Genomic DNA, 23,606 nt, shown 5'->3' with positions numbered 1-23,606 from the left:
ATTATTCAAAACAAATTTAGTTTGGGGGGGATTTACTTTATTTCTCCTGATACCGAAGAAGACACTTTTTTTTTTAAACAGCATTACTTTGCATCAACTTATAGGGAAAACTGTCTTTACAGTTACGGTGGTAATGGAAAGGAAAACCACAGTTGCCTGTTTATTGAACAGGCCAAACAGTCAATCACACAAATACAAATGAGAACACTTGCAAGGAGCTGCTATAGGCCATAACTCACACCCAGTCACACGCCGGCTAACCGGCCAACCCGAATCACTCACTAGACCACGCCTCTTAAAGGCACAAAACCAACACACAAATACTAGAGTACGTACAGTAATTACACGTTATAAAAGCCGTTTATTTCTTACATTCACTATTGTTTTATTATGTTTATGACCCGACAGATGGACTTTTTGAGGCAGATGCCGATTCTGATATTTGGCAGAAGAAAAATCCAACAACCGATTAATCAGAAGATTAATTTTTTAAATATATATACTGAAGAAAATAACTTCTTTTTGTCCTTTAATGCTTAGAGCAGTAAAGAGATGAATAACAGGGAGCGCATTTGACTGTTTTACAATACTTTGTCCCCTAGTATTTAACTTTAAAACAGAAGAGGAAAAAAAGAAAATCAGGAAAAATCTGCACAACATAGGCAATTGTTTTTGTTTGAATGTCATAATATTTGTCTTATTCTGTAAATATATATTTGCCGATTTTTGGAACAAATTAACGGCATTTCAATTTATTTCAATGGGAAAACCTTATTCGATGTACAAATAAATTGAATTCCAAGCTTGGGTATGGAACAAATTAAACCCTTATCTCAAGGGTACCACAACTGTAATGTGAAAATAAGGTACCTTTTGTCCATCTGTCCATTTGGTCAAGGCTTGAACATAAACATGATCCATAATAAAGTAAGATTTTACATTTTCATAATTGCCTTCCAGCAGGCTCTTTTCTTGTCATACGCAAAACAATGTGAAAATTAGTCCAATCATGTTCTGTCTGTCTGTGTTTCTTCGTGGGAATTAAAGTTGCCAGTCTCTTTTTGAAAAATAATCTCAAGAGCAGCAAGAAAAGTTGCTAAATACTGTGGCAAAGTTGTTGTTGACCAATACCTGGCCACAAATGTGCCTGAGTAGTATCTGCACCATTTGCACAATCGACGGAGTAGTATCTGCAACATTTGCACAATCGACATTGTCCCATATTATCGCACTACCGGTCACTTTAAACTGCATACATTTCTTGAAGTCTCGGCGCCCTTTGCACAATGGTCATTGCACCAGACTATTGCTCTATTAGTCATTCAAAGTGCTCTCATTGCTAGAGAACTCTGCATCTTTTTGCAAAATTGTCAATTTTTTTTTTAAATAAATAAAAATTGTACCGGCATGACCAGATTACTAACAACCTTTTATTGCTCAGTTTTCTCAGTGTCTTTATTTATCAAATGTATTCTCGGTCTATTGAGTGTCAGTTGTCGTACTAGAGCGGCTCCAACTACCAGGGACAAACTCCTTGTGTGTTTTTGACATACTTGGCGAAATAAAGATGATTCTGATTCTGATGTCACTCACCTTGTTTTTGGAGAGGTTTTGGTTAACCCCCCGGACCACGATAGACCTAGGAGGGAGCCAACTAGGGATGTCGCACAGGGCACCATTCAAGCCAGCACCGTTACTGACAGCACTGTTTATGCTTTTGTAAACTAGCTCGAATCTGTTCGCAGCCCTGTTGTTAGTGTAAGGAGTACACATGGAAGAGCTTTGAACTGCGGATGCAGCTAAAGGGAAATGTTAGTTAAATCAAATCAAATAGAAATTCATGGAAATATCCTTTCATCACCCTGTGCTACAAGTTACGACGTCAGGATCTGATGGTAAAATAAAGAAAACGGAAGAATCAACGAGAGTCAGGGATTTTACAGCTGAGTAAGCCCGTGTGGTCGCATACACACACACAAAGACATACACACACACTCCCACACATGCAAGCACGCACGCACGCACGCACACACACATATACATGCACATACATGCATCCACTCACACACACAGATGCACATACACGCTGATACACACACACACACACACACACACACACACACCTCTGTATTTTTAGAACGTGCGGTAACGTTTGAAGGCCGCAGCTAGAGTAGAGGACTTGACAGAGCAGCAGCAAACGTTGGCTACATTGTCAGTATTAAAGATACACAGTGTCGTCCTCCCATTGGTCACATGACAAAGAAACTACACACCAACACAACCCATCCAGCATGAGAGCGTTTCTGCACGCAATGCAGTTTGTGTGTGTGCATGTGAGTCTACTCGCATGAGTGGCGGTGAAAATGTGTGTCAGCACGAGTGTGTGTGTGTGTGTTTCTGTGGGGGCAGAGAATTGCATATTTGCAGTTTGTCCAATTTCTAAACATAGACTATCGTCATGAAGTCTAAATGTCTTGCGAGCACATTTGGACAGCGTCTTTGATGTTTTCAAAATGACTCTAGCTGTGATGTGTGCCTTCCTGTTTGTCATAAAGATACTTAATCGAATACATAAGTGTGTGTGACTTTAATCTTGCCCATTAATTCAAATATTTCGATGGGGTATTGAGATGAGATTAAATATGGAGGCGTCTGTTCATGTCGAACGTGTGTGTGACTGTAAACTAAACCAAACAGTACATACATCATGTCGAGTAATTTTGATGGTGTCTTCGATGTTTGACTTCAAATGTGATATAATGTTCATGTCATGAGCTGTGCCCTGCAGTTCCGTTGTTGGAGCTTGGGTGGCGCTTTCCCCCCGGCCGCATCCCAAGCCTTCTACCAGCTAAAAACTCCGTTCACCAGTGCTCCCATACTGAGACACCCTGACCCCTCCCTCCAGTTCTTGGTGGAGGCCGTCCTCTCGCAGCGGGACCCCACTTAACAGAAACCTCATTCCTGTGCCTTTTTCTCCCGTCGTCTGTCCCCTGCTGAAAGGAATTATGATGTTGGCAACCGAGAGGCTTCTGGTGATCATCTGGGCTTTGGAAGAGTGGAGACATTGGCTGGTGGGGGCTGAGTCTCCATTTATCATTTGGACCGATCACAAAAACCTTGCTTACCTCCGTTCCGCCAAACGTCTCAATCCCCGACAAGCTCGCTGGGCCCTCTTCTTGAGTCGGTTCAATTTCAGTCTCTCCTTTCGTCCTGGTTCCCGCAACAGCAAGCCAGACGCCCTTTCCCGCATGTACTCACCCCCATCCAGCCCTGCTGAACATGAAACCATCCTCACCTCCAACCTACTTTGTCGGGCGGGGCTGCTACATGGGAAATCGAGCAGATCGTGAAGGATACCCAAGAGACCCAACCAGATCCCAAGACTGCACCCCCAGACCGGCTGTTCGTACCAGACTCGGCACGATCTGACATCCTTCAGTTAATACTAAACTCACCTGTCACCCCGCTATCACCCGCACAATCCAATTCATGCACTTCTGGCGGCCCAGCCTGTCAAAAGACACCCGTGAGTCCGTCCTAGCCTGCTCCATCTGTACTCGAGGTAAAGCCTCCCATCAACCCCCAGCTGGCCTGCTGCACCCTTTACCCATCACCGAGCCGCCCATGGCCCCACATTTCCCTGGTCTTCGTCACAGGCCTACCCCCCTCTGAAGGTAACACCATCATAGATCGTTTTTCCATGATGTACCACTTCCTAAGTTGCCCTCTGCTTTTGAAACAGCTAATCTCCTAGTCCTCCATGTATTCAGACTTCATGGCATTCTGATGGACATTGTCTCAGACCGTGGTCCGTGTGGGCAAACCAAAGTCTGGAATCTGCTCTTTGCTGCGTTGCCGCTCGCAATCCCACCTCCTGGAGCACGTTCCTTCCATGGTTAGAGTACGCCCATAACTCCCTCACCAGCTCCGCCACAGGTATGTCTCCATTTGTGGCCTGTTATGGTTTCCAGCCTCCTTTGTTCAAGCAACAGGAGCATTCGGTGGTGGTTCCCGCAGTGAGGGAGCACCTTCAACGTGTCCAGTCCATATGCAAGGAAGGCCTTAACCCGGTCCGCTGAGAGAAATAAACAGCTCGCGGCCCTTCGTCGCTCCCCTACGCCTGAGTACAATGTGGGTCAGATGGTTTGGCTTTCCTCCCGTGACCTCCCACTCCAGACTTAATCCTGCAAACTCACTCCGCGCTTCATTGGTCCCTTCCCCATCACCAAAAACATCAATCCCACATTAGTCCAACTTAAACTTCCACAATCTCTCAAAATTCATCCACCGTTGCATGTGTCACTTTTCAAGCCTGTCTCCACCTGCGCTCTTAGCCCTGCGGCCGTACCACCGCCGCCTCCTCGTGTTATCAACAACCATCCGGCTTTCCCCGTCTCGCGGGTCCTTGATGTGAGGCCCAGGGGCAGGGGTTACCAGTACCTGGTGGACTGAGAGGGGTATGGTATGGTATGGTCAGGAGGAATGGTTCTGGATCTCCCACAAGCTGATTCTTGATGACTCCCTGAATAGGGATTTTTACATGGCTCACCCTGGGAAGCCGGGCAGGACGCCAGGAGGAGTCTGTTGAGAGGGGGGTACTGTCATGAGCTGTGCCTCCAGTTCCGTTGTTGGAGCTTGGGTGGCGCTTTGCGCCCATCTCGTCCTCTCTGTCTCCCTCTCTTCCCAGTAATTAGCACCACCTCGGCCACGCACCTGTTATCAATCAGCCTTCATCATCACCTGCATTTAAGCCTGCCAGATGCAAGACCCCACTGCAAGAGTATTAACGTTCGCCCGTGGTACACCGGCTCTCTACTTACACGTAAGCTACGCCAGTCCTCGGAATATTTCTGATCTCCATGTTCTTCCTTGTCCTCCGTGCTCCTCCCGTGTTGCCCGCCTTGCTGACCTGTTCCACCACGCCGTCAAGCCATCCACTTGCTCACGCCATTACCTGCCGCACGCTCCTTGTCTCGACGACCCACCAGTACGCCTCAAGGATCCACATCCCTTCTCAATAAACCATTATCCACAAAACTTCTTCAGCCTCCGCCTGCTTCTGGGTCCATTTAAAATCGCATCGTGACAGTTCAGGGGGCATAAAAATGCGTAATTAAATTTGTGTGTCCATCTGTCGCCATGAGGACCAAGACTCAACTGGGCATATGGGGACATTTTAATGATCTTTTGTGTTTTTATGACGAGTTCTTAAGGGGCCTAAAAATGAATCGTTGCACTTCCAATCTATTTTGTTTTTGTGACTATAAACTTGTCGACATGTTGTCATGAGAGCTAAGATTAAAAATGGCATGTGAGGACTTTGATGGTTTCATGAGTTTAGGTAATTGTGTGTGTAGCCATGGTGCATAATTGGACTTTTAATCTGTTTGTGACAATTAACTTGTCTATTTGTCGTTAGGAGGAGCAAGACTAAACCTGGCATGTGAAGACATTTGAGTTGATGTTTTTAAGATGACTTCAGGTATGGAGATTTTGGCCTTCATTTTGGAAAACTTAAAGACACCCTGCCCACAGGAATTCCAAACGACCCATTTCTCGACCTATGTCCATCTGTTGCGACATCACACACGTACGCACACACAGACACACTCACACACACTAAAGGAACATCTTTTATGCTCCAGTTGATTGATTCGCCTCCCAAGTCGCTGCAGGCTATGTTGGATGGAATGCATGTATGCTTACACAATTACAGCCTAGAGACGACAAACGTCACTGTGACACACACAGACACACACACACAATCTATCGCACAAATACGTACACACTCACTGACTTGCACACAAACAGACAGACATTTTCAGTCACACTCAAACAAACTTGCACACAAATACTCACACATACACCAACACACACTCATACACTTTCACATGACACACAAACGGACACTCACGCACACAAAATACACAAATACTCTCATTCTCTTACAGACACTCACAATCTTTCTCTCACACACACTCAACACTCTTACAAACATGCACTCACACTCACAAACACACTTTCACACAAAACACACAATCTCTCTCACACACAAACACTCTCACATGGAAATACACACACTCACACTGTCTCATTCACATACACACACACACTCTCTCTCACACACACAACCATGAATGCAAAAACAAAGTACATACACAGGCTAACACACTCACACAACACTGACACGCAAACACAGAAAAAACACTAACACATACACAGTCATACAAACAATTATAGAATCTTCCTCTCACCCCCCCCCCACACAGGACTTGCTCTCATTACTTGCACAAAAACACATACACAACTCTCTCACACACATGCACTCACTCTCTCACACACACTCAAACACATGTACACGCACACAAATGTGACATAAGAGTGTCCTTACAGTGTCAACAAAGTAGACGATCACTAAATAAATGATGTATTGTCACTAGCATTACGTAACAGCAATGCCTTCTTTACGGTGCTCGTTCCTCATCCCACTTTCGCGCCTCCCAGTCAGGAGAAAGTAGGACGAGGAGAAAAGAGAGAGCAACAGAGATCGGTGGCGGTCGCTACGCTGCCGCGACCGCTTCCTTTGTTCTGATTGTTGGTGGAAATAACCAGCTCGTGAACATCGTTAGCTCACTGGAGCTTGACAGCGCCACAAAAGTGTGGATGAGGTGCTGGAAAAGGAAAAAAGCGAGAAATAAATTAACAGGATTACGGATTTAGGTAGGGGGGGCTCGAACTCGGAAGTCAGCAGACATGTCAAAACACACGGGTTTGCTGAAGGCTGTGTAATATGTGGGTCAGTGGGGGGGTTGTTACAGTCTGTGTGTGTGTCATACAGATAGAGCAATGGTGCTAATGTCGCTAAGCTAAACCGAACCTCCACTAAATGCATATCAGCATTAAGTGTTGATGTAATCGCTCTCATGATTGCTCATAAATGTTTTGAAAAAAAGCCATGCCTGAAACTACACAGTAAGTCTGCCATTTTGATGTGAAGTGGACATTTTATGTTTTGTTTTTTTAAGCCATTTCCAGGGGTCCTTCAACTTTTTTGAAAGGTAAGCCCCAGTATCCAATTCAACTAAGCAACTTGTAATTTGGTAGACATGTCTATCATGAGTAGACCCACAATAAAGTCTCACCAAGCCATGCCTGAAGAGATGAGTCTGCCATTTTAAGGTCAAATGAGTCATTTACAGAGGTTCTTCAAAGTCTAACTTGACCGAGAGATTTAGTACGATTGCTACCAAATTTGAAACATATACACCAGCCAGATGGACAACGCTAAGTTGGGAAGAAATTGAGATTTTGTCATTTTAATTTTTGCAATTTTGTTTGACTCATTTGTTTCATTTAAGGGTAATTTTGGCTTTCCAGGGGTCCTTCAAAGACAAAGTCCACCCAATACAAGACACAATTGGGTCAAAAGTTGAACTGCGACTTAAAAAGCTTCCCCTCGACACGTTTCATTTGATTTGACTGAAAGCCAGTCGTGCGTGTGTGTGTGAGCGTGTGATAATGCTCATTTATGTACGCCGCCGTGAGCTTCACGGCGTATTACGATAAGCCTGAAGTGATGCACTATGGAGAGAGTCTGAATGTGACTGTGTGTGTGTGTGGTTGATTTTGGCCTACATTTGGTGAAGGGGGTGGTGGGGTGATTGCTCCAGTTTATTTACTGAAAAGGATTTGGCGTCTGTCAGATTGGGAGACACCGCAAAGTCAGAGACGACGTTTTCACACGTGCCCGTCGTCTTTCAGGCTCTAACACAAAATCCTCAAGCAACTTTGTTTTTCTTTGTTTTGGTTTGGAAGGTGTCATGAGATGCATTTCAGGCATCCAAAAATAGATAGCAACGCTCCCATTTGATTGACACTCTCAGTATTATTATTATGATTCATTTTATTATGCCCCCACCCCCCACCCCCTCACACACACACACTTTTAAACAGTTCCAAGTTGTCAATGAAGCATTTTTGGCCACAAATATGTCAAGAGGAAGTATTTGGAACTAGATTTAAAAAAAATAAAAATGTTTTGAACAAGTTCTCGTCGTGTATCCTTGAACGTTTGGTAAATGCACTTATCTGAACTCATTCAGAAAATGAAGAGCATGATGAGATGAGGTATGTTATGTTTTGAAACCAAGTGTTTTATATTAAAAAAAAAATAATTAAAAAAAAATAAATAAATTGCAATGAAGTTGGGACGGCTCAGTGTCCAACTGGTTAGCACAGTCTACCTCACAGTTCTGAGGACCGGGGTGTGGAGTTTGCATGTTCTCCCCTGCGTGGGTTTTCTCCGGGTACTCCGGTTTCCTCCCACATCCCAAAAACATGCGTGGTAGGTTGATTGAAGACTCTAAATTGCCCGTAGGTGTGAATCTGAGTGTGAATGGTTGTTTGTTTATATGTGCCCTGCGACTGGCAACCAGTTCAGGGTGTACCCCGCCTCTCGGCCGAAGGTAGCTGGGATAGGCTCCAGCACGCCCCTGCGACCCCAGCTTGAGGATAAGCGGTACAGAAAATGGATGAAGTTGGGAGGTTGTGTAAAACGCAAACAAAAACAGAATACGATGATTTGCAAATCCTTTTCAACCTATGTTCAATTTATTGCACTACAAAGGCAAGATATTTAATGTTCAAGCGTTATTGTTTTTTTGTGTGCAAACATTCTCTCATTTTGAATTTGATGCCGGCAAACACGTTCCTAAAAAGCTGGGACGGGCAACAAAATACTGAGAAAGTTGAAGAATTCTCAAAAAACTCCTGTTTGGCACGTTCCACAGGTGAACAGGTTAATTGGAAACAGGTGAGTGTCATGATAGGGTATAAAAGTACCATTCCCCAAAGGCTCAGTTGCTCAAGCAAAGATGGGTTGAGGTTCACCACTTTGGGAACAACTGTGTGAGCAAATAGTCCAAACGTTTAACAACAACCCTTCTCAACATACAATTGCAAGGCATTTACAAAAAGCCTTTAACACTTCACAAAAGCAAAACCATGGTAACATCACGCACGCACTTACCTTCATGGATGACCGCTTCCTTCTGCACCGAAGCTTTACAGCGATCCATTTTTAACAAAACAGGCTTCCTCAAATACATATAAATAGTAGGCCTGTTCACGAATCGGTGGTGACTTGCAATGGCATCCGAGTCCGCCGAAAAAAACGAATGCTGAATCAGAATTTTTTAAAATCAAAACAAATTCATTACAATGAATCAAAGAATAATATACAACTTACTTTATTCTTACAAGAGCTACAACTGCTGCCATGCCGCATTTACTTCCAAAAATACTCAATATTTCATCATTCTTTGCCTTTGTTGCCGACACCTTTGGGGTTATTGCGTGCCGTTTCTGCGCTTGTACGCAGTTGTATCTAAGCCCTCCACCGAGATCTCTGCAGAAGGAGGCGTGTAATAGCCTAGCCCAAGGAGCTGTACGGATATTCATGTCTGCGCCACAAATGAAGCCAAAAGGGCTCCATCGCCGATGTGGACGGCGACCTCGGCAGAATGAATGATGACGAGAGCTAGCTAGGTAGTCAGTCGACCGGCGAGAGAGGAGGCAGCTGGTCAGAAGGCAGCAAGGATTTACGGCACTGACACGCCCAAAGCCAACCGGTGTTACACCTTTGACCATGGTACAGTGAGGGATCCTGATTAAAGTAAGCCATTTTAAACTGAAAAGAAAAACTTTTCCAGAGGGATTCAATTTATAGTTTTCAGATGTTGAAATTTCATTTTCCATCTGTTGGGACCATCATTTTGGAAGAGTACAAGGAGTAAAGATTCAATTCTGATTGTGAAGTCATTTGTTACTCTGAACACAAATAGTAGAATGCGAGTGCGAGCCCTAAAAAATACATCTAAAAAACATCATGACTTTCAAACCTGAGGCGACGTATTGGTGCTCCCGCTGAGTAAGGGAAGAGGCGGAGTTAATATATTTTTTTTCAAGCCATTTTCAACACTTTCAATTGTTTAATAATGGATAAAAGTAACAGATGACGTGGAGACAGACCAATAGTATCGTTTTGTGAAAAAAATATGAAATTGGATGACAGTGCTAAAACTATAATCACCTCTAAAGCTCCCAGCACTCTACTATTTAATATATGGAAAACAACTTATTTTTCGTTGGTTTGTTTTTAAATAAACGACTAATCATTTAAGTAATTTACCTGGTGTTTAAAGGGTTGAAAAATCATGTAAATTACTGAATATTTATTTTAATCGTGGCTGAAATTGATTTAAGGAATTCAAGCAAAAACAAAACAATTCTCAAAAATATTGATATTGAAATATTGACATGAAGTACAGATTTGGTACGTGTACATTTTGATAACATACCCAATACTGTTATAACCACCAAAGCCCCTTCACATATTTTGCTTTGTTTTCTGAACCAAAAAACGATACAAGCCAAATGCCAGCTCTTGTGTTGTGATACGGCATATTTTGATCGACTTTTGTAGGCTTTTGATTTTCTTTCCGATTTGTCTTCTTGCCGTTTATGCTGTGTGAAACTGTTGGACTTTTACTGGTGGGGTGGCGCACCAGTCGTTGGCTTCCAGCAGAGGAAAGGATGGCCTCCAGAAAACAATGAGCTGGGGTGCGGCCACTTCCTGTCTCTTCGGGGTTAGCTTCTTGCGAGTGAGCCAACTAGTGAGCTAGCGTGTCTCCCTGTCCAAAGATTTCCTGGTCAGACCAGTTCTAAGCAGGTCCACACTAGGTCTGCACGATATTGGAAAAAAATGACATTGCCATTTTCTCTAACCATGCGACATATATTGCAATGTTAAAAAATAGATAACATACATGTAACGTGAAAAGTAGCACGCATTCCTCTTTTCTAGAAACACTATACTCAGTAGGGCACAAATGTATACAGAGTCATTCGTATGAAGTCTACTTGTATTTAAATGCACTCTAGTATTGCGGAATAGTCCAGCCAGACATAAAAATAAAATATTTTTTTTCATCCCAGTTATCCTGTAGTCATTAACACATTCCTAACATTATTCATTTGTTTTTAATCAATCAATAAAAAGGTAAAAAAAAAAAAAAAAAAAAAAAAAGGGAAAACACATTGTTGTGTACACCAGAGGTTTGTCCCTTCAATAATGCCATGGCTCTACCTGCATCCCCTCCCCCTAAATGTAATCTCTTGGTACATGCGTTTGTTCATTACATTCTGAAGAGAGATACAGTAAATGCAGGCGTATAATTGTTTCGCGTGTCCTCATTAACAGTTATCAAACAAGAAAAGTATATAACAGTCTAGGCTCCTCCGTGTGTGTTGTTTGATGGGTTATAATTTACTGAAACATTGGCATTAATCTTATTAGCATGTCAAACCAGGTCCCTATGTTGGTCCCTTATTAATATTACAGTTGATTGACTGCATACAGTATCAAGACACCAACATTGCACAGGACCCTGCGACTATTGCGCAGAGGTACATTGCGATAACGATGCCCAAACGATATATATTGTGCAGCCCTAGTCCATACCATACACTGGTGGCCTCATTTTCTGAGGATTTACAACCATAAACGACAAAAATAAAACACACATGCTAACGTTAGCTAACCTGTTGCTTTGCATTGGCACCACTGTATTGTTCCGCCCCACAGTCTCCACTTTGCTGCTGTTACACTCCACAGTCCCTGCTTTTCTGCAATATCATATTGCAGGGTCCCCTTTGCTTCATTATGCTCCACAATCTCTTCTTTCCTGCAGTATTACACTCCACACTTTGCTTCACTAGGCAGTCTCGTCGCCACTAAACTATGCTGCTACAGTGGACCTCTGCTATACACGGGGAATAGGGATCGGGCCAGACTGCAAATGGCAAGAATCCGCGGATAATTGACTCCTATTATAAAAGTATTAGTATTCCCCCCCCCAAGATTCTTGAACAAGCATTTTCGGGGTTGGTTCCCACCCCCCAAAAGACAAAACAAAGAAGAAAACATTCAAATTGTGTGTGTGAATCCGCAGGGGTCCACTGTGTTCCTCTGCACAGTCTCCACTTTTCTATATATCTATATATTTAATATTATACTACAACGTTCACAGTGCTTCATCATGCTCCACTGTGTCCACTTCACTGATTGTACGCCAGTCTGCATTTTGCCTCATTCGATTCCACAGTCTCCACTACTGCAGTATTACACTTCACAGCATGGGTCACCAACATTGTCCTGTTCTAAAAATAGCTCACTAGAGATGGGACATTGTGACTGATTTCCTAGGAATGTTATAGAGGTGGTCATTTGAAAAGGTAAACACGTGGAGAGATTTATAGAAATAAAGTGTTGAAAATTGATATTTATATGTTTTTGGGGCTTCACTAGCTAATATTTTCTAGAATCAATTATTCTGTCAATTATTCCATCAATTCAGTGAATAATGAGATAAATATTTTGTAATAAAGTTTATTGCAAAATGTCCCCCCCGAGTCTGTTTATTAACTATTATTGCTGTTTATTTGGTAATGTTTGATGATTTAACAAAACCAAATAAATTACAAATAAAGCAATATCACACGAGAGAGAGGGAGAGAAAGATGTTGTACTCACCAATGTGTTTGAAACTGAGAACCAGTTTGGGTACTGACTAATGCAAAAGGGTTACGAGTTTGAGATACACTTCTGAGGCTTGTTCATGTTCAACTACATGTCAATTACAGGTTATTTATATCATTAATATTTTTCACATTAATTGATTATGACTCAGTTATTGGTTTGGCCTGTGAAATGTAACATCATTTGCAAAGATTGTGACCATTGTTTTCCAAAGTAAAAGCAAATGTTTGCAAAAGTCTTATTTTGATTCAACATGACAGAGAATCAGTAAGTGTTCATGAAGGTCTTCAGGAATAAATCAGAGTATATTTAATGTTGAGAGGCTGAAATCAGAGGATTTGGACAATTTTAAGTTAAAGCGTGACTCACAACGATCAATCAATTATCAAGAGTTGTTGATTAAGTCAATTGATTAATTGTGACACATCTGTTTCATACATTGTTCAATCATTGCTCTTTATTGTAAGAAATCAATAACACGATCGCTGTCTTTATATTAATGAATGATATTAATTATGAATAATTACAGGTAAGGTAATTTAAGCAAATGTGTTACTTCCGATGTTCAAAGTTAATTATTACCCAAGAAGTCGCTCTCCGTTTCAAAAAGGTTGCTGAGCCGAGCTCCACAGCGTCCACTTTGCTGTAGTATCATCGACAAAAGCCTCCAATTCGCTTTATTCCACGCCGCAGTATCAGTGGATGCGTGCTTACGCGTTCGAGCCGGCGCGTCTTTGTGACGACACAGACCTCCCGGGTTGACAGCACGCGCGCCCCCGTGGATGTTGACAAGCCTTCGCCGAGTCACAGACAGGAAGCGACGAGGGGGGGCAATTCCATGGGAACGGCGCCCACACCATACCGATACACACCCCCCACGCCCACGCTTCCTTACCTGCCTCCACCGTGTCGCTCAGGTCGTGACCGGCGGCCGTCCGTGGGAACTCCTTGAGTTTTCGGGCGCTGAGGTTGAGCGAGCCGCTGAGGGTCGCCTCCTCCAGCGTCCTCTCCAAACCGCGGTTGTTGGGCGGCGAGGGCGCGCCGTTGCTGAGATTTTGGCCGGGCGGCGGCGACGCGAGGGGCGCAGGGCGGGCCGTCTCCGGTCCTTGCGTCGCCATGGTGGTGATGGTGATGCTGCTGCTGCTGCTGCTGCTGCTGCTTCGCCGTCCCCGTCGGTTGCGCTACGCCTCTCGTCCGCTTCCTGCCGCGTCGATGCTGCGCGAGCGGCATCAAACTACACCACAAAGACAACAACAACTACACGACACTTCCGCTCGGACTCCTTTCAAAATACAACTTCCGGAAGTGCCTATTCAAGGCACACGTACTGTACTTTGAAAATGTGTGTATTGCATTGACGTGGAAAGGAGGGCCGAAGCTTGGTCAACAACGACACCTAGCGGATAAAAGTGGCGTCACGTAGTCAGTGGGCGAATGTGTGCGTTTTTGCAGATTTGTGAAAACAAGGCCTAAACACGTGTGTGCAGGGAGAGAGAGAATGTGTGTTTGTGTGTGTGACAGAGAGCCTGTCTGAACACTTCACTCTCCCTGAGGTCTAGAGTTGTCCTGTCACAATACATTTTCTTTTCACATTCCGTGGTTTTCGTTACACTTTTGCCAGTACCCCTCCTGTGGTGACATCACACAAGAAAGGCAAAGAAAAAGCCACGTGCTACAAATATTCATTACTTCTATCCTGTGCAGAAAGACTGGGACGAAAAGTACAACCTGCCAGTGAATACAAGAAGTGCGCTTTACATCAGGCACATTGCTGACATGTGAGTTGACAACACAGGAAGTTGCACGACACAACTCAAGTGTCGTCGTAGACGTGATTGACAGCCACGACGCACAGACAAAGCGGGACAAAGAAGTGTCACAGCAGCATTTGGAAGGATCATGTCCTCCAGAACTCCCCGATGCAAACATGTCAGCTGGTGCGTGGACTCTCCACTTCCTGTAACTGCCACACCAGGTAACTTCCGCTTTACATGACCACCTGGCCAATACACTTGCAGGTGCGAAAACGGGCACAAACTTGATTATATGCTAGCCGAGCGCACCCGGGATTGCGTCTGCCAAATTTGAGAAATTGCCATGCCATTCATTTTTGCGCCTTCTAGGACGAGTAGACGTAAGTAGATTAATTGAGCCACTAAGATCTAGACTCCATTTTTGTCTAAATAAAGGTTTAGTTCCCATTTTGACATACAGGTTTAATTCCAATTTTGACATATAGAGGGAACTCTAAAATTGCACTCAGCAGTTTCCGCGATTCTTCAGGCTTCACGTCCTGCAAAAACATCCCAGAAAGTGAGGTTCAGAGATTGATAAAAGACTCTGAAAGTAAGTAGCGCTTTAGCTTGGGTGCATCTGCAGTTTGTTCCATTCCATTCAGGCAATTTATTTTTGAAATGCCAGAAACAAAAGTAATTCTGACATATCGTCTATTCAGCAATGCAATTTTGGAGCTGATTTGGAGCGAGTCAGGAGTAAAAACATGCCCCACAAATTTTGCGGAGCAATGAAGATTTTGCCTCGGGGCAAGTGTTTTACTACCCCACCATTTCCATCTGAATTTTGTTTAATCGTGTCCTACAATATTTTGCCAGCAGTTGCAATTTTGTGAATTGGGGGGGAGAATAAAACATATGATGATGTTTGTTGTCATGCCCATCAACTTTTGCCTAGCAGTGGAGATTTTGCATACAGAGCAAATGTTGCACTGCCCCACCAGATCCAGCAGGTTTTCTTTGAATCATGTTCTAAAACATTTTACACAAATATCAGATCCTCGCCCAAACAACGGGATTCTGACCCGAGTTCACGTGTCACCACCACAAGCCTGTGGAAGAGCACCTGATGAGGAGGATTTGGAAAAACAGTCCACGGACCAATCTAGTTTCGAGCCACAAAATGCTGGTCTTCGCCGGAGCAGCCCGGTCATCTCCAGACGCTGCAGACACATCTCCTGCGGGGGTGCCGCCCTGTACGTGGCTACGCGATTCGTAGAACAGTCACTCAGAATTAGAATCCGAGTCAAGGTCTAACTTAACTTTGGTCTTATTTAAGGTCCGAGGACCCTTCCGGCCCCATGGGAGGCACCCGCTCCAACCACACGGGCCTCACAAAAAGGGGCTGTCCCTGTCTGAGATTGGGCACCAGGTTGCACCTTGCTGTTGGCGGCAAGTTCCGATTGGCTGAGAAGAAGCACACGGGGCGGGGCATGGGTCACTGCAGTGCCCAATGGGAGATGGAAAAGGTTACTCATGAATATTGATGAACTATTTCAACCCTAATCCTGAGGATATGGGGGTTAAGGTTAGGTTTTGGGGTTAGGGTTAATGTTAAGAGTTAGGATTCGGTTTACAGTTAGACATTTGGGTAAGGTTATTGTGATTAGTGGGAGGAGTACGTGTTATGTTGAGGGGTTTGGGGTCAAGATTTAATGGCTAGAGTTAGGATTAGGTTTTTACAGTGATGAGTTAAAGGCCTCTTTATACTCCCGCGCTCACGCGGCCGACAACGCCCGCATTGCAGCATGTGACCGAAGCACTGGGGGGTTTATGGTTTACGATGAGAATTTGGTTTAGGGTTAGTGTCATATTTTTGGGATTAAAGGTTACGTTAGGATTTTAGGCGTTCAGGTTTAGGTTTGTGATCAGGGTTTGGGATTTTTAGCATTGCTGCTGCTCGCTCCCCCTCCTGTCCTGCCCTTTATTGTGTGTATATATATATATATATATATATATATATATATATGATGTATATTTTCAGGATTAATGTTTTAACTGTAGCTGCAACTGTCCAGGAAAATGCTCACCTGCTGATGGTGGACTTGGTGCTAGAGATGCTGGAAGTCCTCCAGTGGACTCTGACCAAAACAAAAAGGGCGTCGCCAAGGCCCGGACGTCCAAGTAGCAAACGACGACACCACCACCAAGATGAGGAGGAGACTGTGGACGACCACCGGGCCCAGCACAAATGCACACAAATCTACTCAGAGGTCACACAGTTGGGAGGTCAAACACTTTGTACACATGAATGCTTCAAACCCTACTTTAAAACAGTAGTAATCTAGTCTAAAAAAACCAAACAAACCTTGTTTAAAACCTAACCCTTGCTTAAAACCCACATTTTAAACCTTAACCCTGGCTTGAACAACTCCTTTAAAACCTTAACCATGTCTTGAAACCTTATTTGAAACTATAACATGGTCTCGAAAATCCTATTTGAAACCTTAACCTAGGCCTGAAAACCTACCCAGAAACTTTAATCATATTTTGAAATCTTAACCCAAGCTTGAAACCCTAATCCTGCCTGGGAAACCTAACCCTGGCTTGACCCCTAATTTAAACACAAACCTTGTCTTGAAACCCTCATTTGAAACATGAACCCTAGTTTGAAACCCTATCCATGTCTTGAAATCCTAATTTGAAACCCGAATTCTGTTCTGAAGCCCTAGTTTGAACTTCCACCCTTGTCTTGAAACCCTGATTTGAATCCATAATCCTGTTTTGAAACCCTCACCTTTTCTTGAAACCCTCATTTGAAACCCTATCCCTAGTTTGAAACCTTTATGGTGTATTGAAACCCTAAGCCTGTTTTGGAATCACCCTAACCATGTTTGAAACCCTAATTTGTAACCCTAGCCCAGTTTTGAATACATGGTTTTAAACCCTTGCCCTAGTTTGACACCCTAACCTTGTCTTAAAAACCCTAACTCTATTTTGAAACCCTACCCATGTTTTGAAACCCTAATTTGAAAACCTTAGGTCTAGTTTGAAGCCCTAACCTTGTCTTGAAAACCCAATTTGAAACCCCAACCCTGTTTTGAAAGCCTAACCATGTTTTTCAATTCTAATTTGAAACCCTAGCCCTGTTATGAATCCCTAATTTGAAATCCTAACCATGTATTGAAACCCTAATTGAAAATCCTAACCCTGTTGCAAATCCCTATTTTGAAACCCTAACCCTTTCTTGCTTGTTTGTTTGATTTCAGGCAGTGATGGTGAGGCTCACTCCTTGTGTTTCTCTCCACTCTGGAAGTAAGACAAACACAAACAAACCGTTATAATCATTTGGTCATAATCATAGCCTGTTTTTGTAATTAATACAGAGCTTAGTGTCTTTTTTAAATTTTTATTTTTTGTATTTAATGCAGAGCTGAGTGCCTTGCCCGACAGCTGATCCTGGACTTCGGGAGGAGGTGCTTTCCCTCCCAATAGCTTCCACTGTGACGCAGGAGGGGTTTGATGTCATGGCTCATTGCAAAAATGGGAAGCATACAATTGTCCAAGACTAAGTGGTCCCAAATTGAGGCCATCAGTGAATTTTCACAACTTCTTATTTACCGCTTTCAGAATCAGAATCAAAATCAGAATCACCTTTATTTGCCAAGTATGTCAAAAACACACAAGGAATTTGTCTCCGGTAGTTGGAGCCGCTCTAGTACGACAACAGAATCGTAGAACACTTTTGAGACATAAAAACACAGTCACTGAGCAAAAAAGGTTACCAGTAATGTGGTAATGCCGGGACAATTGTATTCATTTGTTTTATTTTTAAACATGTGCAAATTGATGCCGAGTCCTCTGGCAATTAGAGCAGTTTGAAATGACTAATAGACCAATAGTCTGGTGCACTGACCATTGCGCAAATGGTGCACAGACTTCAAGAAATGTATGCAGTTTAAAGTTAGTAGTAGTGCGATAATCTGGGACAATGTCAATTGTGCAAATGGTATATATATATATATATATATATATATATATATATATATATATGTCATTGTTGGGGAAAAAAGCCCTGACTTAGCACTGGTTTCCCTGCAGTTCTCAACTCTTCCACCAGGTGTCAGCAAAGACCTACGTTTAAGTCCACAGACGATGGTGTTGAAAGATGTTTGTTCAAGTCTTGCAGCTCCAATAGTACCAGGTGCGCCATTGTAAGCTATTTATTACAAATGAATATGACTTGGTTGTAAATTTTGCAGCATGAAGCAAACATCTCACACAGTATTACAGCTGCTTTGAAAACGTTTTTGTAATTTGTCCATGTATTAAATTGCAAAATGAAGAAGGTGTCACAAATATGGTCAAATGTGTCAGTTACTCGCCTGGTTGGATTTAGCATTTTATTTGTAGCCTATCCTCTGTTATTTGCTGAAAACTCACCTATTTGCTGTTTTTGTGCTCAGGCCAAAACAATATCAGTATTGCTTTGGTGCCATCTGGTGGCAGCACGGTGCTGAAGACGGTCTAAGAGCTTTATTTAGACAAAAGTACTTGCTCACTGCTATCTTATGGCCTCTCAAGGCAATTCAAGTGCTGTATAAACCGCTGTCAGTTACCGGCGGATTTTTGCTATTAGGGACCAAGCCCTGCCATGAATAGTATTACTACAAATAAATATTACTCTGCTGTAAATGTGCAGCATGAAGAAAAACAGTGAAAAACCATTACGACCGCCTCAAAAGAGATTTCAATCGAATTTTCCAAAGTATTAAATTGAAAATTACAAAGGCTTCACAAACTTGCATGTCATCTTTGCGCATGGAGAAACGCTTTCATCGTGACTCAAAACATGACAAGAGGAATCCGATTTTCATCTGGATTGGCACATGCTTTGTTCATGGCTTGAAAGCCATGCTAAGCAACAATCTGCACTGAAAACAATAGCTGGCACCTTTGCACTCGGAGGAGGGAATCCACGCACACCTCTTCGTGTGAAGGTGCCAAGTGTTTGCACACACGCCAACACGCCCACCCCGCCCCAGTCGACACTTATTGGCCCGTCGGACGTTCGGACCGCCGTCTGCGTCGTGTTGGAGACGGCACCTGTAAGTGATGATGAGGAATGAACCCCTCAGCGAAATTAAGGTCTGCTGTTTAAAAGCAACTCTTGTGGTTCGTAATCACATTGTCCTGCTTTTATTTCATTAGGCTAGAATTGGAATTATTCTATTTTTGGGTCCAGCAAATAGCTTGGGAAAGCTTCTAGGCCTGCGTTTGGTTAGCATGTCAAAAACTGTTTTTTCTTATTGGAGGGTCGACGCACCTCTGAAATATTTCAACCCGTCCATCCAGAGAGTTAACGTTCTGTACACATCTAAAGGAACATATGTACATCATATTTACTTTTCTGTGCACCGCTAGTGTACCATATCTGTCACGATACATCATCGTATTCTCATCGTATTCTGTGGTCTGGGACCCTCTGAAATATTTACATCACATTTAATCATATTTAATGTTCTAATGCAACATATTTACATCATAATTAACAGTCCGTGCACCTCCAAGTGACCCTATTTTTACCTCTAACATATAATTATCTACACACATCTAACGCACCAAATAACATTTCATGATCTGTGCCCGTCAAACTTATTTACATTATAATTAATGTTGTCTATATAGCTAAGTTTTAATTAATGACCTGTGCACATCTAACCTTTCTATATGACATTTAATCTTCAAATGCTTTATATTTATGTCAGGGTTAATGGTCTGTGCCCCTTTAATTGACCATATTTACGTTATGTATAAATATGTATGCAAAAGCAATGTACCAAATAATGGTCAGAGCGCCTCTTAACATGGTTACATAATATTTAATGCTCAATACAAATCTACTGCAGCATATTTACATCATATTATATTGATCTACACACATCAAATGTACCATAATCACATCATATGTTATGGTTTGTGCACCTATAACATATTTACATCATATCCATTGGTCTGTGTCCCTCTGACATATTTGCATTATATTTAATTTTCTGCCCCATTTAACAGTCGTTGCACCTCTAATTGACCAGATTAACAATTTTATGTATGGCAATATGTAAATACATCTAACGTACCAAATTTCATATTTTCCAGTCTGTCTCCCTCTAACTTATTTATATTACACTTAATGTTCTACACACATCTAAAGTGGCATATTTACATCATAGTTAATGATAATTTCACCTCTAACATATGAACATAATATTTATAGGTCTGTACTCCTATAATGTACCACACAGCATCTACATCATATTTGGTCTTTTCACCTTAGATGTAGCATATTTACATTATATTTAGTGGTTTGTCCACCTCTAATCTAACATATAAAATAACTGCACACCTTTGATGTACCATATTACCTGCACATTATATTTCTGTGCATCGCTAATGGTTCATACTTACAGTATATACAGTATTTAATGGGATGAGCGCCTGTAGCATACTACAGTTACATCGCATTTGACAATGTGTACACTTGCAATGTAGCATATTTACATCATGCTTGATGGTCTAATTGCATTTTATTTAAAGGTCTATACACCTCTAATGTACCACATTTACTTCAAATCTAACGGCTCTGGCAACAATGTAGCATATTTACTTTCTATTTATTGGTCTCCACACCTATGGGATACATTATATTTGATGGTGAAAATGCAGTGGCATTGTCGGATATCAGTTGAGTGGGACCCCCGCAGAGGTCCGTTGGAGGCGTCGCGCCTTTACCTGCGCAAACTGTGTCAATCTGCATCCTGCGCCTGGCCGCATAAACGCCGCTGCCAGCTTCAGCTGAGTGGCAAAACTCTTCCACGTGCTCGTAGCACATGTGTCCAATTCTCAAGGTGTCATCGTGTCCTGGCCCTCGCGCTTCCACCGGTCTGCTATTGTCACACTAAATACAGCTCAACGTCACTGCGGTGTTCCATATTTCTGCATATTCACCTAATCGCAGTTTTCTTTTGGGGGGGGGGGGGGGGGGGAACCTATCCTTTGTTATTATAACTTATCCACTGTTATTTAGGCTACTATGCAGGCTAATGATATTGATGACCCTCATGTGAAGGTGCTTTGTTTGTGTTGAACAATTGAACGAGTGAATACAGTCGATTGTGTAACATGGGTTCATGATCGTGTACATCCTAAATGCATGGTGTGGATGTAGAGTAAATACTGTCATATTTTAAAAGTACCTACATTTGTTGCTTGGTGTTTTTTCTTTTTGGGGGTGGGCGGGGGGTCGGGGTCGGGGAGTAGCTGGGGTAGTCTGAAATGTAGCCAAATCTAGCAGCAAGGGTGCTAAGTTGGCATCCATGATGTCATTGTCATGGTGGTATTCAATATGTCGGCGTATCGGCTCAGTGGGGAAAGGCAGTAACGTCGTTACCTGCTGCGCTTTTCAGACACATTTCCTGCTTTCCCATGCAATAAAGGTGTGAGCCATTAAAAAAAATGCTTCGTGATGAAAACCAACATAAAAAGGCAGTAAAAAGGCAGATTCAAGTATGGAGTTGTAAAAAGGGATTCAAAATTGAGGCTGGAATAAAAATGACTCGAATTTTTACAAGTGTGAAGCTGAGAAACAAAAGTTTTTTTGCCCTGTTTTTGTTTGTCTCGTAAATATTTTTTACGAGGGCCAACTCATCTTTACTGTTGCCGACAAAACACATCGTGCGTAATTGTGAAAATGTCAAAAATAGACCAGCTAAATGGGCCGTGTAATGGATGTTCATTAGCTGTACTTTTAAATGTTCAACCAATTCATTTTAATAGGACACTGTGTTCTGTCGATTTTTTGGGTGTTTCATGGAACATTGTGTGACCTAAAAACAAAACATATCATATCCCTCATAACTTCAGCCTCGCCTTTGATGTTATTATTATTGTTATCCAAACTTTATCTTATTTCAAGATTTACACAATGTTGCAGACCTTGTTAAATTGACGCGTAAAAAACAGGGAAGGCAATTTTGTGGCTTTGTAGAATTCACATTATCAAGGTGGAGGACGATGGCCTGTGCCTTAAACGTATTCACCGCGAGCTGTTTTTAAAGCACAGCATTTTGACTGATCTTTCAAGACCCACAGAATATTGTGTTCTGTGGCAATATAAGCACGAACCTACCACAAGAAAGAGTAGACTCTCTTATTGCACCAGAAAAAAATGTTTGTTTCTTGATTTTTGCGTTCTTTAGTAATCAGCAGTAGAACATGGGTTGGTTTCACCAAAAACAAGCTTTTTGCGAGAAGAAACATCTCAAGCCAACTTTGACGCTAATATTTTTTGCTTTTGTGACACCTCAAACTATAAAAGAGGAAAAAGAGATTGATAAAGTGCTTTTGATGACAAGTTGTATATTTCCAGTTATACAACTAAAAAGCGTGCCATGAGTGACGCTGACTCACTGCACGGCTCAAGTTGAATGCCACTGGCTTTTTTATATAGCGTTTGCTATTTACTCCACGGACTGCATCATCTCTCTCTTGTTCGTGACAAGACACTTTCGTACAACCTACCGCGACACACAGTCCGTTTATACCATACATGTAAAAAAGTGAAAAAAAGTACTTGACAAATATATAAACAGGTTGGATTCCTGTTGACGAATGGAAGCATCCCTATCTATCTATCTATCTATCTATCTATCTATCTATCTATCTATCCAAAGCACACCACAGTTTGGGGATGTTATCTCTGGGTAGATACGTAACATTCAGGTAGTTTTATTTGAACGCTCGAACCCCAGGCGCTGAACTCTCATCTTACGGTCGGAGATTTTCGAACACGTTTTCGTTTCGTCCGAGACAGTGTGGATAGTTTAGTATGTCAGGGTGTTTTTTCGCCGTTACCCGGTCGTTCGAGGATACCAGAGTCTGTTTGTCGTGATTGAGGACTTTTAGTACACCATCATGAGAGACTGGTGATTCCCAGCAGGCCTGTGCATGTGGCCAAAAGTGACACGTTGCTTTAAAGATGATGCATAGCTGTTCTTCTTCTACTCCAGGGTGGTAAACATCATTCCATGTGTGGGGTTTAACCCCTCCTCGAAGCACCCCTAATGTGACGTTGACGGATGATGACGAACCGCCGTGCGGTCGCATGTGACATCAAATCATTTTCTCCGTACCAGGTGATTGGTGACATCATAGAGTAGTTTGAATTGGGACAGATTACTAGCCACAGAATCCCACTCGTATGGCGCTCTTCTTGACTC

General features: G+C 42.6%; 2 protein-coding genes across 7 annotated transcripts in view; one reads left to right on the top strand and one right to left on the bottom strand.

Moving 5' to 3' along the window:
* lrch1 (leucine-rich repeats and calponin homology (CH) domain containing 1) overlaps positions 1-13,860 on the bottom strand; it is a 46,330-nt gene extending 32,470 nt beyond the window's left edge. For all 6 annotated transcript variants that reach the window (XM_061691406.1, XM_061691407.1, XM_061691401.1 and 3 more), the window contains exon 1: positions 13,494-13,860. In XM_061691406.1, coding sequence (XP_061547390.1) covers positions 13,494-13,716 — 223 coding nt within the window. In that variant the 5' untranslated portion in view covers positions 13,717-13,860. The remainder of the gene's footprint in view (positions 1-13,493) is intronic.
* A 604-nt stretch (positions 13,861-14,464) lies between these two features.
* Positions 14,465-18,599, top strand: LOC133410865 (uncharacterized). Its single transcript, XM_061692452.1, has 6 exons — positions 14,465-14,573; positions 15,389-15,587; positions 15,671-15,860; positions 16,410-16,620; positions 17,601-17,646; positions 17,763-18,599. Exons 1-6 carry the CDS (start codon positions 14,498-14,500, stop codon positions 17,824-17,826), a joined length of 786 nt encoding a protein of 261 aa, XP_061548436.1. The 5' UTR covers positions 14,465-14,497; the 3' UTR covers positions 17,827-18,599.
* The last annotated feature ends 5,007 nt before the right edge of the window (positions 18,600-23,606 follow it).

Source organism: Phycodurus eques, chromosome 12 (genome assembly GCF_024500275.1).
Source record: "Phycodurus eques isolate BA_2022a chromosome 12, UOR_Pequ_1.1, whole genome shotgun sequence".
NCBI lineage: Eukaryota > Metazoa > Chordata > Actinopteri > Syngnathiformes > Syngnathidae > Phycodurus > Phycodurus eques.
This window is presented reverse-complemented; position numbering and strand designations above follow the sequence as displayed.

Coding starts and splice junctions, on each gene's coding strand:
- LOC133410865 (XM_061692452.1), top strand. CDS start 14,498: ATGTCCTCCAGAACTCCCCGATGCAAACATGTCAGCTGGTGCGTGGAC. Junction 14,574..15,388: donor TCCTGTAACTGCCACACCAG/GTAACTTCCGCT, acceptor CACAAATATCAG/ATCCTCGCCCAAACAACGGG. Junction 16,621..17,600: donor AGAGGTCACACAGTTGGGAG/GTCAAACACTTT, acceptor GTTTGATTTCAG/GCAGTGATGGTGAGGCTCAC.